Source organism: Thamnophis elegans, chromosome 2, assembly GCF_009769535.1.
Source record: "Thamnophis elegans isolate rThaEle1 chromosome 2, rThaEle1.pri, whole genome shotgun sequence".
Classification (NCBI taxonomy): Eukaryota; Metazoa; Chordata; class Lepidosauria; order Squamata; family Colubridae; genus Thamnophis; species Thamnophis elegans.
The window spans coordinates 19,156,067-19,174,197 of record NC_045542.1 but is presented as its reverse complement, the minus strand read 5'-3'; the positions used below and the strand labels follow the sequence as shown (position 1 = coordinate 19,174,197).

Below are 18,131 nucleotides of genomic sequence, written 5' to 3'. Positions count from 1 at the left end.
ACAAAATATTCTCATTTCACATAATCGAAACCCCGCATCCAAGAGCCCCCCACGTAAAGCCCCTAGAGCCCCACAGCATGCATATACTGGGGTCTAGGGAAGGGCCTTCAGCATTATGCTCTGATCCCAATATGGGGTCCTGCACCCATATGAGGAAGGGGGTGAAGTCTGGGCATTTTGAGCAGGATCAGAGGACAGCAAAACCTTCCACCCCAGTGTTGCCACGTTTCTCTTTCCCCCAGAGAAGCCAGAGAGAGTGAGGCGGGTGTTAAGATATCCCCAGCTGAAGTGCCTGCCTGACAGAGACCACCATCCTGCAATCCAAGGGTCACAGCTCATTCTCGTCAAGTTTGGCAAGTTGGGCACTGCCTTGAGGGACATTAATTTCTGGGACCTCGGGATCGGGGAGCAGCGGCCTGGCATCATCTTCAATCAGGATCTAATGGGAGGGACAAAGAGATGGTCAACTACAGAAATATGACCAAGGCTGATATAACTGCTATTTGCTAGGCTCATTTATAGTAGTTCAGTATATTTAGAAAAATAATAATTTGTAAAGCAAAGCAATCCAAATTTCTCCTTAAAGAAAGCTGAACTCTAATCTGCATACATTGTGCACAATTTCATTACAGCCAGCAGCTCAATCCTGACTGGCTCAAGGTTGACACAGACTTTCCACTCTTCTGAGGTCGGTAAAATGAGGACCCAGATTTTTTGGGGTAATAGGCTGTTATTGTAATTTGTCCACAGAGGACCGTAAAGCACTATGAAGCAGTATAAATTATATGTGGTCCAGATTCAGGACCATCCAATATTTTGTCTCCCCAAAACATATTTCTAGAACGTGAAATATCACCATTTGTTTCCATTCTCACAAAATGTGATTTGATACTATTATTTTAAAATGAGAATTAAATTACTTTTACAGCTATAGGCAAATATGTTGTCTAAGAATATTTCACCTATATATATGTTTAATTGGTTCACGATTTATTTTTCTTCAGCTAATTATAACATGGACAATAGTGATCCTACTTGCAATGACCTACTCTTTTCTATCAGCAGCTTTCCCAGAGCATGAAATGTATCAACAGCAGCATCTTCAATATTTACTACACTGATTGCCCAAAAGACAAGGGGACAATGGTAGGCATCATTGCAAGTAAAACCGAAGTCTCTTGAATCTCTTAAACACAATAAATCCTCTGCAAACTTGAAAGATGATATAGTGGTCAAGAATATCAAACTGAGGGAAGAGAACTCCACTCTCAGCTACAGTATGTAGTTCCTTAGTAAAAGTATTTTAACACCACTCATAGTATTATTGTATGAATAATAATGATTAGATAGCAGCAATGCATGCAAGCTCCAGTTCCTCAACAAAAAGTGAAATAAAGAAACAACTGGGTATCACTTCCCTGACAAAAAAATGCACAAAATATATTTAAATAATAATAATAATAGGTAGTGTATCCATTTCACTTTACATATATATAATAGAGATAAATGATGGGTATCAGATGCCTAAGCGATAAGCTACTTGCAAGCTGTTCCTTATGTTACCTGCATCTGCGTAACCAACCCATCTTCTACTTCCATGATGTCGTCACCCCAGCACAGCTCATGCCTCCCCCCGGCCAGCTGGTTTTCGGGTCTGTGCCGTGCATGCGCAGGTGGCGGGGTGCATGAGGGAGATGTGCGCACATGCACAAGGGGTGGGGAAGGGCACATGCACATTCACAGGGGTCATGCACACATGCATGGGGTGGGGCACGTGGGGGGTGTCACATGCGCATTGCATTATGTGTGCATGAGTGCTTTGGTACGTTCCAACAAAAAGGTTAAGCCATCACTGTTCTACTTCCTTTTCTCCCTCACCCAATTCACTGCAATTTAATCCTACATCAGTCTGGTCACTCTATGGATCTGATGAAATGAGCTACAGCTCACAAAAGCTTACACTTTTTAATAACATTTGTTAGTCAAAATAGGTGTCATCAGATTCTGGTTCTTTTGTCCAGAAGGGATGACTGTATATGAAATGAGACAGCTGTGTCTAGGAATTTTTTATATACACAATAACTTGTAGAAAATCTATGACATAAAATGCCCTGCCATATTTTTACATCCACCACCACCCCAACTGAAGAAAATTACAAGTAAATGAGAGGAAAGAAACTGCATGAAAACCTGGTGTGGTTTTAATGCCCAGAAATTGAGGATATATTTTATAGAAGTAGCTTCTCTACTTGCTAATTAATACATATGTATGTTGTACAAAGTGCACCTGTGTACAAAAATTCCATTTGTTTGTATTCCCCATGCCTGGGCAGTTGAGAAGAAAAAGTTGGAAGAAAGGGGGACAGAGTGTCAAAGTCCTTAGTCATTATATTATGGCATGTGATACATTAGTGAAAAATGTTATTTATCATAATCTGACTTCATAAAAAAGAGAAATGGAATCAGGCAAATGAACCAAATTATATTGATAGAAGTGTGCAGCTGAGCTTTACCTGGTGGGAGACCCATGAGTGGACAGATTCCTAAGAACTAACATTCCTACCAGATGAGATAGATTAATAGCAATAGCACAGACTTGCTGTATTTTTTGGAATATAAGATGCAGTATTTTTTCCCCTCAAAAAGAGGGTGAAAATTTCGGTGCGTCTTATACACTGAATACAGCATTTTTGGCCTCCCAAAACCCCACCCCCTTTGCAAAAACGGCCATGTATAGCCTTTAGGAGGCTTCCAGAATGCTCCTGGGGGCTGAGGAGGGCAAAAATGAGTGAAAAATGGGCAATTTTTTGCTCGTTTTCGCCCCCCAGCCCCCAGGAGCACTCTAGAAGCCTCCTAAAGGCTATGCATGCCCTTTTTTTTGACAAAAAACAGGCCTGTTTTTTGCGAAAAGGGGACTGTTTTTGACAGGTCTGCAGAGTGCAAAAAAAATTTTTTTTCCATTTGCCTCTTTAAAATCTTGGTGCATCTTATACTCTGGTGCATCTTATACTCCGAAAAATACAGTATATACCGCTTAATACTTCAATGTCTTGCCCACTGAGGTAGGCTTTAGTGTCATTTTGATCAGGAAAATTATGGTTGCTTTGATATTTTAAAAATAGTGTTAGCAAACCAGTCTCCTGATAGTTCACAGAGAAGCAATTCCTACATATTTAGTTGTCTTGAAACATTATTGGTGTTTAGAGAGAGCCGGGGAGGGGGCAGAGTAGCAGAGAAAAGAAATGGCCCAGGTACTGTCTATTGTTTTTACATATCATCTAATCTTTTAATCCCTGTAGGTTAATCATTATTCATAGAAAAATGATTCCATAAGAATAGTCATTTCCTCAATCAGATAATCAGAAATGGTGAATGCTATTTCAGTTCTGCAGAAAGTGCAAGCCTCTCGGTTTATCTGCATTCTCCTGGCATAACCACAAACCAGAGAGCACCTATGTTTCTTCAGAATACAACTTTTTGTGGACAACAAACAGCCTTTTCTGGTAATCATAAGATAATGAGCTTAATGAACTCTATTATGGCGAGTCAGGCTAATTTAATATGTACAGACCATTTGCATGCATGAAAGTGCAACAACATCCTAGGATGGACTATATAAAGATCAGAGGGTCAAAGTATAATTGATGGATAAAAGTACTGAGTGATGACATGAGCTTCCATGATCAAGAACTGCTCAAGAACAGCTAGATAAATCTGTTTTGTTTTGTAAATGGAAGAATACAGGTAATCCTCGACTAACAAACGTTTAATTAGTGACTGTTCAAAGTTAGAACTCTATTGAAAAAAAGTGACTTATGCTTTTTTTCACACTTATGACAGAGTCCCTATGGGAGTGGGCGGCATACAAATTCTAATAAACTTGAAACTTGAAACCTGTGTTCCATTACAAGATTGATAAAAACCAACTGTCTCAAGACCAATATTTTAGGTTATAAAATAGAAGATAAAGGGGATATCTCTGTATGTGCTGCCCCAGCAGTATATAGCTAGTGTAGGAATTAAGAACTGTCTCCTTTAAGAAACGACCTCATGGGAAATGTAGGCATAACTGCCTTATGGGGAAAGTAGTTCCATGACACGTGATCACATCTCTGTTTATGATTGGTCACTGGGCCATTTTGCCCACATGCAAAGTTTGTAGCTGGTCAGTTTGAATAGTAGTGTTTTATATCTCCGCTCAGCATGGGATTGAAATCATCATCTTTTTACATCACATGATGGGACAGATTATGGAAAGTCAGAAGTATCTTAACATTGAACTGTAAATTTTGCTAATAAGAATGCCTGATGATAAAATTGAAAAGATACAGAAGGCCTTAACAATCAATGAATCGAAAATCCAGTGTATGGAAGAAAAAATAGAACAATCAGATCAGAAGATGGGAAAAATGGAATTGGAATATAAACAACTTAATAAAGAGTTAGAACTATCAATAATCCGACTTGAAAATGAAAGGGCTGCATTTTACTTAAGATTCCAAAACATACCGGAAGAGAAGGAGGAAGACGTGAAAGGAAAAGTGATTAAAATTCTCACTGAATCTCTTAAAAATAAAGAACAAGAATTGAGAGGAGACATTGATGAAGCTTATAGGGTGCATACTAATTATGCCAGAAGACATGGACTCCCGAGAGAAGTGTATGTAAGATTTGCAAAAAAAATAACGAGAGATGAAGTGTACAAAAAAATCAGAGAAGAGACAATTACACTACAGGGAAAAGAGTTGATCACGCTCAAACAGATTCCACAAAGAATTCGGGAACAACGTAGGCAGTACCAATTCTTAACAAACCAATTAAATAAAAACAGAATAATGTATAGATGGTTTGTACCTGAAGGGGTTCTAGTATCTTGGCAAGGAAAAAGATATAAGATGGAGAATATAGAAGATGCACAGAAATTCTATGAAGAATACCGCAAGAAGGAAATAGAACAAGGAAGCAAGGAGGAATTGGAAAGTGGAGGTCAAGAGGAAGAAACATTAGAACATAACGAAAGAAACAGGAGAGAAGAACAGAGGCAAGAAAGAGAGAGAGCAGAGAAGGAACGCGCGAGAGGGAAAAGTCAGATACAAACCAGAAGTAAAAAAACCAACCCCAGTTAAAGATGGATCAAGAAACAACAATTATCACGATAAATTTGAATGGACTGAATGCACCAAAAAGAAAAAAGAAAAGAGCCCAGATGTTTAATAAAATAAGAAGGTTAAGAATGGTGAAATCAATTCAGGACGATAGCTGGCATATAGACTATAGAACGAAAGAGAAAAAAGGAAATGATATGAAATTATATGGGTTTGTGGAAATACCATCCCCAAGAAAACGTAAATTGAGATTTGAAAGAGACACCTATAACAATAGAAAAAGAAAGGGAGGGAAGAAGGAAGGAGAGGAGGAAGAAAGTAGAGAAAGGAGGGAAGAAGGAAGGGAAAGGAGAGGAGGATGGAAGGGAGAGAAAGAGGAGAGATAGTAGGAAAGGAAGAGGAAGAGTGGAGGAGAGGTAAGGGAAGAAAAAGATAAGGAAAGGTGGGTGGAATGGAGAGAAAGAGAAGGAGAGGAGGGAGGAAGGGAGAAAAAGAGAAAGAGAAAGAGGGCAGGAAGGGGAAGAGAGAGGGTAAGAGTAGGGGAGAGGTAAGAGAAGAAAGAAGAGGAAGGAGAGGTGGAAGGAAGGAAGTAGAGAAGGAAGGGAGAGAGAAAAGAAAAGAAAGAGAAAATAAGGTGGTGTCATAACAGACGCTTGGGATGGTAAACAATACAATCCAAACTGTACCCCATAATCTTTTAAATGGAATAACAATAGTATAAGATTGGCAAAGAAAAAGAATAACCATGTGAATGTATATCTAGAATTGTATGTAAGAGAATAAATGATAGTAAGAATATATAGCACATTATAGATAAACAATATTTGGTTATAAATAGCTAAGTATAAATAAATATAGAATTATACATAAAAATGGATAACGAATAAAGAGACCATGAATGTAAGATAGAAAGGTATAGAAAGGGAAAACACTAACTGCAAAGAAACCGATACAGAACTGCTGTATGATATATGATGGAACTTCTTGTTCCTATGTTGTCTTAAGTCATGTGTTTCTTTTTGTTGATGTGTTTATGTGTGTAAAATAAAAACTTAAAAAAAAAAAGAATGCCTGATAATAAATTCGATCTGAAAGATTCCTAAGCGTGGAGTAACTGCATGCCCCGAGCAGGCCTACAACACCCGAGGCAGAACATTGTATGTAAACTGGGCAAAGTGAGCAAAAGGTGTGTATGTGTGCACACACGTGTGAGTGATTGCACATAACATGCCACGGTTTTTCTATTCTATAGCTAATTTTTTTTTTTTTTTGCTCCTGTTTGCCTGCTACTCCTTCCTTTATCTTTTCCACATTGGGAACTCTTCCTAGACTTAAACAGTTTTGGTAGTTATCTGATTACTAATTTATATAACCCCTCTGCTTATATTAGTTGAGAAAATTGTAGTGATCAACAACATGCTGAAACTGAGAAATATATTGAAGGGAGAAATGCATTTAAGATTTGATTCAATTGTGTATCTTTGCTGTCTGCAGTGATTGTGCTTACCAAGCTCTCAAAAGGGGAAGGGAAAGGTTCTTTACAATTACCCTCTCCCAAGACAGAACCCTGGTTACATGCCAAAGGCCAAGGACCAGTGAGTTCGTACTGTATGTGTGCGTGCGTGCGTGCGTGCAAGTAGAAACTTAAGCTGCAGCAAAAGTAGAAACTTAACCTGTTGTGATTATTCTGAACTCACCAAGAACTCACCAATTGCTCAGTTTCTTGCTGAGGGGCACTGGCGAGCTGCATATCAGGTTGCTCAGAAGGTATGTGAGAGGATTCAGGCCCTGGAGAGCTTTGGCTGTGAGATGGCTATAAGTGAAAGGTGGGATGAAGAGAGAAAATTTGAAGAGAAACATAGTACAGAAAAGCAAACCAGAAGCTGAGAATTATGGAGATGAGTGCACCATTTTGCATTGGATGTAAGAAATTATCCTTAAAACAACATGATGGTTTTCTACGCTGAAGGCATATTGTAGCATTCATACCTTCACTGAAGTCATCATTAATTTAGCACATATTTTGATCTCTCTCAAAATGAGAAGAGTGGATTCCATTAATCTAATATAGCAAATGAATCAACTGATTTCCCAGATTAACAAAAATAAGCTCCCAAATCTTTCCCTTCTATTTATGCCTATTTATGACATATGTACATGATTTAATATGCATACAAATGTAATAAATAAAAAAATCAAATAATGTTGAAAAACACATTCCTCTAACAGCAGCCAAAAGATCAATGATCAGAAAACACATAATAATCATTGTCTTAATGGCCTCATAATAAATGTATCTGGTTTTTCTACATTAATTAATCTCCACTAAAATTACCTTTTCTCAGTCCCTCTTGCCTAACAGTCTGGTGGGTAAATCATAACTTTGCTGTATATAACTGCATGTGTGTGCAAAGATTTTTCCCTTGTATGTTCAGTGAGTGATACTAAATAATAATTGTTTAGTAGCAATAGCAGACAATATATTCCCTTCCCACCTGCCCTGTTCTAGTTCTTCTGATATCTCTGCCTCAAGGATGGGCCAAGCAAAAAAATTGGGTTGCTTGGAGCATGGATTTAACTCAGTCAGTCAGTCACTCACGCATTCATTCACTCAACAATTTTTCCTATTTCTTAACTGCCCATCTTGGGAGACCATGGAAACCAATTCTGTTCATCTGAATAACCTCTTCTTAACAAAAGAAAGAAATCATCTCCTCCTAGATGAGCTGGAACAGAGTTTAAAAGTCCTATTCTAGGTCTTCCTCAACCTGATTTCCATTTCATTTGACCGTGATTCCATCTTCTCCAACTTTCAGCATTTGGATAGAGCAGATATGATTCATAATAATATAATATATTATATTAATATATAATAATATATATGCTGTACATACAGTTGTCTTGGCATGGACTCAAGAGTCCTTTGATTGTACTGAGTTGTTCAACATAAAATGATATATGGTAGTCAAATGTATTAGCATTTATTTTTTAATATTTACATAGTATCTTTCAGCATAATTATTTCTAGGACAGTTTATTTAGGAAAGAGCAATATATTAAGTAAATGGGCCCAGTTCCTCACTATTTGTTGAGTGCTCTATTAAAAGATGGCCAGTAACCTCCTCTCCTATCTCCTCCCCCCCCCCCCCCCCATCAATAATGGAAATTTTACAAAACCGCACTGATTAGGAATGGAGCAAGAAACTATTTTGTCTTTATGGCAACTGGTTCACAACATATTTCAACCAACAGACAGGATAGAATTATCTTAATTATGAATTGCTGTTTTTATATAATGGTTATTTCAGGCATTCAAATTCTAAGTAGGCTCAGAGCTACTGTTTAATTAAATGAAATGACTGCATTGGATGTTAAGCTTTTCTCTCCAAAGTAGAAAATCTGTGTCAGCCACACACACACACACACACACACACACACACACACACACCAAATTGCTATACTATCTGAGGTGAGAGCCTGACTGATGATCTTCTTGCCTTACCTCAATAGAGGGGAGGGGCTCAGGTGGGGTAGGACCAGGAAGATAAAGGGAAGGCAGAGAGGCATTGTGGGCCTGGAGGCTGGATCCCTTGTTCTGGTCCATGGAGGTCGAGGAGGAGGGCCGGGTAGAGCCACCTGTCAGTGAATGGTGCAGAGCCCCCGTTCGTCCTAGACTGTGGGTTTTGCTTTCTCGGCGCTGGTACTCTATGGGCGACTGAAGTGCTGGGAGGGGAAAAATACAATAGGAACAGACTTTGCTGATCAATGGGGTCAACCTGGTAACATAAAATAATGTACTTTCCAAAAGAGAAGTTGTATGGCATTCACCAAGAACAACAAGAAACCCTTTCTGAACCAAGAGGTAACTTCACTGAGTAGAAGGACTACATGATGATTTACCTGTCTGAATTAGCCATCACATATTAGGCTTACCTGTGGACTAACATCATCTACTGATTCCTCCTATGACTAATGTACTCAGGTGACTACTGGAGAGGATGGAGACCCTGATCTTAACATCATTTTTGAATGATCATTTTGTAAACTGCTCAGAATCACTTAAGAAAGATGGGTGATATAGAAATTTGATAAATAAAATGAAATAAAATCTTTAAGTAAGATAAATTTCTAAGAGATTTTAAAAATAGATTTCTTGTTGCTGGAACATTAAGTGAGATTGGGTTTATGAGGGAATTTTGGGGATAAATACAGTATAGTTTAAAATGTCATTGCCCCAGTGGTGCGTTTTTATTGGTTTTAGTACTGGTTCACTCATGCACGTGCTCTCTCTTTTGTGCGCAACGCTTCATTGCATGCACAGAAGCGTCTAGGCGTGTGGGCAGAGCCTCCCACCACTACAGGTTGGTCAAACAGGGCCGAACCAGGAGCAACCCATCTCTGCATTACCCCCAATGCAAAATGACAGAATTCTAAAAAATCTACCCAGATTTATTTTGGTTTCCTCATCCCCTTTTTTCTTCTCCAGTTCCCTCTTCTCTGACAAGATGGAAAGTGTCTTTAGCTCCGTCAGCTGTTTGTCCAAATAGGACTGCTGAGTTCTACCACTTTCAATACCTTGTTGAATGAGCTACAACAGACAATCTACAAACCAGAGTTATTCTCAAAACCAAGTTAGCAGCATTGCGTTCTCCTATGTCTCCTTCGAATCCTGTCATCCTTTCTTTTCTTTTCTACCTTAGCAGCAATTTCAGTTTTTATTTCATGTCATTGGTTAATAGCAATAGCAATAGCAGTAGACTTATATACCGCTTCATAGGCCTTTCAGGCCTCTCTAAGCGGTTTACAGAGAGTCAGCATATTGCCCCCAACAATCTGGGTCCTCATTTTACCCACCTCGGAAGGATGGAAGGCTGAGTCAACCCTGAGCCGGTGAGATTTGAACCGCTGACCTGCTGATCTAGCAGTAGCCTGCAGTGCTGCATTTTAACCACTGCGCCACCTTGGCTCTTGACATCTTAACATCTCCCAGAGAAACAATTTCCTTTGGAGCAAATGCAATGCTTTTTTTTTTTTTTTGATTCTTCAAATTCTTCCTTTTTCAAACCATTTTACCACTTTCTGTAGACATGGCTTTGATTTTTTTCAACTACAACTATAGCTGGCTGGTTTGCCTTTTCAGCATAGTGTTCTATTTTCTTAACAGCAGAAATTGTTGAGCATAATGTTTTTCTTCTCCTGCATCAGCTAAAGCTTTTATTAATACCTCTGCTTTTGAATTAGGTTCTGCATGTTCTGCAGCAACCAAAACCACAAGTATTTCTTTTTCCTCAAGTATCCAGTTGACAGCTACTCTTTATAACAGTCCCCCCCCCCCCAGTTTCTGTTTCTTTAAAAAATTGATTCCTCTAGACAACCTACTTTTTCCTCAGCTTCAGCCGATCTTCTGAATCAAGGATACAATGATCAAGGATATAGCTAGTCAACCTAATCCTAATCCAGGTAAGGATTTGTACTGGGACCCATTATATCTATAATAAATGGTACAAATTGATGCTGTACAGTATTGTAGTTCTTTCAAGCAACACTCCTTTTCATCTCCATTCACTGAGGGACTTGTCATTGGTGATACAAAAGGGTTTTTGGCTTCCTAATTTGTCTGTCAAATTCAATACAGATATATTTTTTTTATCCACTGATTTGGTACATAAAACAGACAGGCAGCTATGGTTTATCATTTCCTCAAATTGGGATTCTCTTATTTGTCAATCTCATAACATTTAATAATTAAAAGCCCATATTGGCATACTTCTTAAACTTTACTATTCCCCCCCCCTTTTTGGCCAGTATGGGTTACCTAAAATAATAGTCTTCAGATGTTCCTTTTTTTTAACCATAATTATAACCCGTCCTCCATGTAACTCTTCTGCAACTACTGTGTATTTAAAGCAGTTGTTGAAAAAAATGTAAACCTCTTGTATATAGTTGGTTTAAAGACATTCAAAGCAGCTTATTCTTCAGAAAAGTTGTTCTATATCTCTGCCAGATCTCCTCAAATCAAACATAGTATGAATATCATGGTTTTTGTTCCTTAGGTTCCATTAAAAACCAACAGAAAGATGTATGGATATGTGATAAAACCTAATGGTATATTTCAGTTGAAATTTAACCTGCAATATTTCTTTTTCATAATGGTGAGCCTTTATATCTCAACAGCATTTGAATGTTTTTCTTTTATTCTCTTCAATCTTTTTTTCCCCTCAACCTATTCTGTTCCCTGAAAATATTTATAAATATTTCATTTATTTAACTACTCATTTAGTCAATAACAATCTCATATCTTTCATGTTGGTTTTATAAGATCCATTTGTCCTCACATTAAAAAAAAATTAAACTAGCTTTGTTCATCATCCAGGATCTGGAATTATTTTTTGTTAAATCAAAAATCAGCCATGGTGGTGCAGTAGTTAGAATGTAGTATTGAAGGCTAACTCTGTCCACAGTCAAAGTTCAATTCTCACCGGCTCAAGGTTGATTCAGTCCTCCATCCTTCTTCTGAGGTCGGTTAAACGAGGGCCCAGATTGTTGGGGGCAATAGGTTGACTCTGTAAACTGCTTAGAGAGGGCTGTAAATCATTGTGAAGTGGTATATAAGTCTAAGTGCTATTGCTATCAATGTTCTTTTTTCTTGTTGTTGTTAGTTGCGAAGTCATGTCCGACGAATCACAACTCCATGGACAATGTTCCTCCAAGCCTTCCTGTACTTACCATCCTCTGGAGTCCATTTAAGCTCATGCCTACTGCTTTGGTGACTCCATCCAGCCACCTCATTCTCTGTCATCCCTTTCTTCTTTTGCCCTCAATCTTTCCCAGCATTAGGCTCTTCTCCAGTGAGTCCTTCCTTCTCATTAGGTGGCCAAAGTAGTTGAGTTTCATCTTCAGGATCTGGCCTTCTAAAGAGCAGTCAGGCGTGATCTCCTCTAGGACTGACCGGTTTGATCGCCTTGCAGTCCAAGGGACTTGCAGGAGTCTTCTCCAGCACTACAGTTCAAAGGCCTCAATTCTTTGGTGCTCAGCCTTTCTTATAGTCCAACTTTCACAGCCATACGTTGCAACTGGAAAAATCAGTCTTTTTTCTATGGGCCTATTTTCTCTGTTGTTTCTAATTTTCTGCGCTATCCTTTAAAATTATTTTTTCCCCAGATTTTCTTGATTCCCATCTCACTTTTTCTTAAAGCTTTAGTCAGTGTAATATTTAGGGAAGTGCTGTCTGCCTCTCATTTATTCAGAAGGCCATTTTTTTTATAAACAACTGAAAATGTTTATATCACATGACCAGAAAGATTTATAAACAATTTATAAAAATATACATTTTGGGGGGAAGAAGAACAGGCTGTTTCCACAGGCCTTGAAATAGGCATAGAATCAAGCCTTTGTAGGATTTGTCACTGGTTATGAATTGTTAGTATGTCTATGATTTTTACTTCTTTATCATTGTTCTTACTGTTAAAAGTTGTTAGTTGCCTAGTGTCTTGTGGACTCAGGCAACTTCTAAATTTTAAAATTAAAGTAAATATTTCCAGTGAAAAAAAATTGGAAATATTGAAAAAGCAACATAAGCAAACTTGCAGGTTTTGCCTTCACGTTCTGTGTTACGAGTAGAATGGCCTCCACTTGGGATTCTGGAGCTCCCTTCCTTCAAATGTGTTTTGTGTTGTGTTTGATCTGCACAAATCAAAGCACCCCCTTCTGAGACATGTTTGTTGCATCTGTGTTCACTTTCATTAAGACCTGATCTTATTAGAATGGAAATTATAGACGAATTGACAAGTGGGAATCACATCTTTGAATAACACAAACCTTCCTAGGAGTACAAAAATCAGCATGCAGGCAGCAAGCAAGCTGACATGGAACTGTTGCCCTGGTTCCTTACCTATTAGAAGGACTCCCTGAGAAATAAGCCCAATTTCTGCCTACAGGGATCACAAAATCTCCAGAACCGTAAAGCCTACAAACTTGAAATTTGGCACGTATATTCCTCGTGGCTTCTAGGTGCTCGATAACAAAGGATTTTTCGAAATGACCATCAGACCATTAGTATTTCGTATATTATTTATTAACACGCTCTGAGGAGTTAAAACGTTCTACTCCACTCCCAACCTGAAAACTTGGCTGTGGCCGTGGCCAGTGCGTGACTCATCCGGACTGCTGGCTGGGAGTTTGGAGAGGAGCCTGAGGGAGAGAAGGGGATAGGAGATGTTTCTGTGGGGCAGGGCCGAGACAGAGAAGGGGATAGGATATGGGAGGCTTCTGTGAGGCAAGGCTGAGGGAGAGAAGGGGATAGGATAGGGGAGGTTTCTGTGGGGCAAGGCTGAGACAGAGAAGGGGATAGGATATGGGAGGCTTCTGTGGGGCAAAGCTGAGGGAGAGAAGGGGAGTGGAGAGGTCGATGGTAACTACTCATTAATTTTCAAGCTGTAAGTGTCAATTTATCAAGCTCGATCACATAGTTTCATAGCGCACGGGTATTCAGCTAAGATAGATAGATAGATAGATAGATAGATAGATAGATAGATAGATAGATAGATAGATAGATAATAGATAGATAGATAGATAGATAGATAGATAGATAGATAGATAGAGATAGAAAAATGATAGACAGACAGATGTTTGTGTATGTGAGAGAGAGGGAGAGAGAGATTGAAGGTCAAGACTCAAGAGTAACAAAAAGCAAAATAATTAAGAAGGGGAGAATTAAACAGTTCCTTCACTGATGAAACAGTACCTGGATCAAAAATATGAGCCTAGGTAAAATACAAGACCAATCAATCCAAATAAAGCTGTAAGGGGCCTTGGAGGTCTTCTAGTCCAACCCCCTGCTCAAGCAGGAGACCTTATACCATTTCAGACAGGTGACTGTCCAGTCTCTTCTTTAAAAAACTCCAGAGAAGAAGCACCCACAGCTTCTGAAGGCAGCTGTTCCACTGGTTAATTGTCCTCACTGTTAGGAAGTTTCTCCTTAATTCCAGGTTGCTTCTCTCCTTGATTAATTTCCATCCATTCTTTCTTGTCCTGCCCTCTGGTGCTTTGGAAAATAAATTGACCCACTCCTCTTTGTGGCAGCTTCTCAAATACTGGAATACTGCTATCATGTCCCGCTCAATCCTTCTTTTCTCTAGACTAGACAAACCCAAATTGTGCAACCATTCTTCACATGTTTTAGTCTCCGGGCCTTTAATCCAAACTACACCATATTCTGTAAAAGCCTCTAATTCAAATTTGAATTTGAAAATTTTCTTCTTAACTATGAATTACATCCCAAGGCAATTTCTGATAGGAACATTTGAATGGCCAAAATTGGTAAGTAGCTGTGTTTTCACACTTACCGTTAAGGAAGTCACGTTGTGTCTCCAAGATGAGGTTGATATCAGTCACCCAGGCCTGGGCAATTTCCGGTGTTGCTGCCTGCAGTACATAACGGATGGTGCCCCGTTCTGTGCCACGAGAGATCAGTGCAAATTTGCAGGGATCATTGTCCACACAAGGCTCCAGGCCCAAAGAGCTTACCTGGAAGAGAAATTGATCAAGTGGATCAACCTAGAGTTGTGACTGCAACTGAGGCAGATTATGCACTTGATTAAATAAATAAAGATAATAATGAAGTTATCATTTCCCAGGCAACAATGCTAAAAAGCAAGAAAATTATATGAATAAAATAGAAAATTACATGAATAAAATCAGCAATCAAGCAAATTCAAGCCTTTACTTATTTTCTGATAATAAATTTAGACCAGGGGTAGTCAACCTTTTTATACCTACCGCCCACTTTTGTATCTCTGTTAGTAGCAAAATTTTCTAACCGCCCACTGGTTCCACAGTGATTTATAAAGTAGGGAAGTAACTTTACTTTATAAAATTTATAAAGCAGAGTTACAGCAAACCCCTACCACCCACCATGAAAGCTGGAACGCCTACTAGTGGGCGGTAGGGACCAGGTTGACTACCACTGATTTAGACTTACAGTAGCTTATTCCAATTCATAAAACATAAAACACGTGCCATACAGTGATATATTGCAAGGGTTTAAAGTACTGTATTACAACCTCAGCATCTTTTTATTTTTTGGCTGCCCATACAGAAATTGTATGACTTTCCGGTTATAAGATTGTAACCTGATGCAAACAGAAATTGCATTCATTGATTGGCGTAAGGCAGGGGAGTCAAACTCTCGTCACAGCTTTGTCACATGACAGAATGCAACTTTTCCCCGCTTCACTAAACCAGGCATAGGCATGGCCAGCATGTGACGTATCCAGCCCAGGGACCGCAAGTTTGACAGCTATGGCGTAAGGCATGGAAATCAAACAAATATTAATTTTTTTCCATTAGATTTGCTGCACTGTTTACTCCATAGGTTCTATTTATTGTTGCACGCATATTCTCAAATTGCAGCCATAAGTCCAGATAACTGCATACATACAAGATAATATCAAATTTACTATGTGGTAGTATGGTATACAAACGCACAAGGCAGAAAGATGGGACACCCAACTTTAGATATGGCACATTTCCATTGTAAAGTCTTTTATGAGTAAATTCCAGAAGTTTAATTCCCCACTATTAACTCTGGAATACCTTGATGCTGCTCTTAAAGGCATATGTTGGGGCAGCATATGGACCACGCCTCCGCTCCAGGGTCTCACTTAGGATGAGAATTTGCTCAAAGAGAAAAATGCGGCGCTCACGAGCCCGGGCCAGGATCCCGCCTGCCTGCTCCATCACCCAAAAAGTGTTCTGCTGCAGCAGCTTCCCTTGTGAAGTCAGCTTCCCCTAAAGAAAAAAAAAGTAAACTGCAATTTATCCAACTGTCTAAATGACAACAAATTACTCTACTATGAGAACTCAATGTTAGTATGGTCTAGCATTTCCTTATAGTACTGCTCTATGTCAAAGGTTTTTTCCCCACCAAAATGGTAGCTTTCCTTGTCAAAAATTTTCTAAAATGTAGCTTGGGACAGCATTCACACATGCTGCTTTAGTTAAAGTGCTAGTTTCAACAATTGCACCACCAGTCTTTTCAAAACATCTGTCTTAAATCTTCCTTCTGGCCAAAATGCTTCTAAATCTTGCCCTCCACTCCCCTTCCCTTCCCCGTAATATCCTATATTTTAAGCTTGCATTCCCAAGTAAGTCTGTATAGAAGTTGAGATCCTTCAGAAATAAGCAGTTAAAACCCCTCCTTGAATATATACAACCTTCCTATCACTGTAAGACTGAAGTGATGATAGAGGGTCGGAGGGGTGGGTGGAAAAAGAGAATTGCTTCAATACTGAGCCAATTAATCAGAAAAATCAGAGCTAAGAATGTCCAATCAATCCTCAAAATTTACCTCAAAGCCTTGAAGACGTCCCACATTCATCATGTCATTGCAGCGTTTGGGAACAAAGCACATAACATCTACAGCTTTCTGAAATTCAAATGTAGAGAATGATGCTAGAAAAGATGTACTGGATTCGCCAAGCCTGATGCCTCTGGAAATATCAATTTCAGGGATTATCAGTGAGTTTTAATAAAGCTGTTAACCTTTTATTCCACATCTTAAACTACAAAGGCGAGGGTAAAGTGAGAGGGGCGGGGGGAATCACAAAATAAGATCTGCTAATCATATAGAAGGCTTTACTGGCCTGAGATCTGAAGATACTGTGCATCAAATGTACAATACACTGACATAGGATATGGATTCCCCATCTGCCAATCTTCCCTGTCAAACATGTAAATGCTGGGTGGTATTCTAACCGACGCACGTGATATCCCAAATTGACCCATGTGACTGTAATTCTTTGTTCAAAAGCAATAGCATACTATCAAGATCATTACATAGGAACAGCGGCTCTATTATAGCTCCCATTGATTTCAACTCCTACCTCCAGCTGTTCTGTGTCCTTCCCAGCTTTGCTATAATACTTCAGGAAATCCTGGAGACAGCAAGAGAAAGAAGAAAGGGAAAGAATAAATGTTTTATTATTTAAGGGAGAGAAAGAGAGCAAGATGAGCTAGTTTATGATGAGTGAATAAACTCAGTGCCATCTACTGTTACCATTGTTCTATAGTTACCATTGTTACCATTACCAAGTTACCATTGTTCTATGACAGGGGTGTCAAACTCGATTTCATTGAGGGCTGCATCAGGGTTGTGTTTGACCTCGGGGGGCCTGGGTGGGTGAGGCCCGGGGCGGGCATGGCCAGCTTTGCATCACTCATGTTGGGGGCGCCTGTGGTAGCCCAAGCTCTCTGCCAGTGAAAACAGGCTCCCAAGCTCTGTTTTCGGCTGCACCAGCTTCCTGCAACCCTCCACCAGTGAAAACGGAGCTCAGAGGGCCGCATGCAGCCCTCCTGAGCTCTGCTTTTGCTGGCAGAGGCGCTGCGGGCTGGTCCTTTGCTGTTTCTAGGGCAGATATAAGCACGGGCCAGATTTGGTCCTAGGCCTTGAGTTTGACACCCCTGTTCTATGACTTACCTACATCAGCTTATACCTATTTGGTGTCCCCTTGAAATATGTTGGGAGTATAACTCTGTTTTGCACTCAGGAGCTACTGAACCCATAATCCTCTCACAACATGACCTCTGATGAAAACTACTGTCCAACCCATCTGAAGGCCACCAAACTTGGCAAGAATGACATAAACTCCAACCTCCTTGTAGAAGAGGCAAATCATGAGTTAAAACTAAATTATATCCCATCCAAAGACAGCTGGCAGCATCAGAGCCATTACAAATCTCACCGCTGAGTATTTTATTTTGTTTGCATAAAGGCCAACATTCCATTAGGCAGGAATCTATAAGTGAATCAATTTCCTAACTTTTATATCAGCTGCATGAACATTTCTGTACGTTCAAGAACTGTGCAGAGGTAACGCCATTTGGAGCAATAGTATTGAGGGTTTTTGTTTTTTTTTACATCTGAGTGCCGATTTTTCAAATCATAATCATACTCATCTTGAAATTTAAAATTAAAATTCTAAAGTTGTTTTTTTTTAATTGCAAGTTTGTGTATAATTAAACCCACTA

General features: G+C 39.3%; 1 protein-coding gene across 4 annotated transcripts in view; it reads right to left on the bottom strand.

Moving 5' to 3' along the window:
• Positions 1 to 18,131, bottom strand: part of ARHGEF25 (Rho guanine nucleotide exchange factor 25) — a 109,673-nt gene continuing 91,542 nt past the window's right edge. For 2 of the 4 annotated variants that reach the window (XM_032211765.1, XM_032211761.1), the window contains exons 11-17: positions 16,988 to 17,038; positions 16,453 to 16,530; positions 15,699 to 15,893; positions 14,450 to 14,630; positions 8,608 to 8,828; positions 6,814 to 6,918; positions 1 to 439 (exon numbers count right to left, since the gene is read on the bottom strand). In XM_032211765.1, coding sequence (XP_032067656.1) covers positions 329 to 439; positions 6,814 to 6,918; positions 8,608 to 8,828; positions 14,450 to 14,630; positions 15,699 to 15,893; positions 16,453 to 16,530; positions 16,988 to 17,038 — 942 coding nt within the window. In that variant the 3' untranslated portion in view covers positions 1 to 328. Of the gene's footprint in view, positions 440 to 6,802; positions 6,919 to 8,607; positions 8,829 to 14,449; positions 14,631 to 15,698; positions 15,894 to 16,452; positions 16,531 to 16,987; positions 17,039 to 18,131 lie in introns of all 4 variants that reach the window. The other 2 variants (XM_032211763.1, XM_032211764.1) reach the window with 2 other exon arrangements.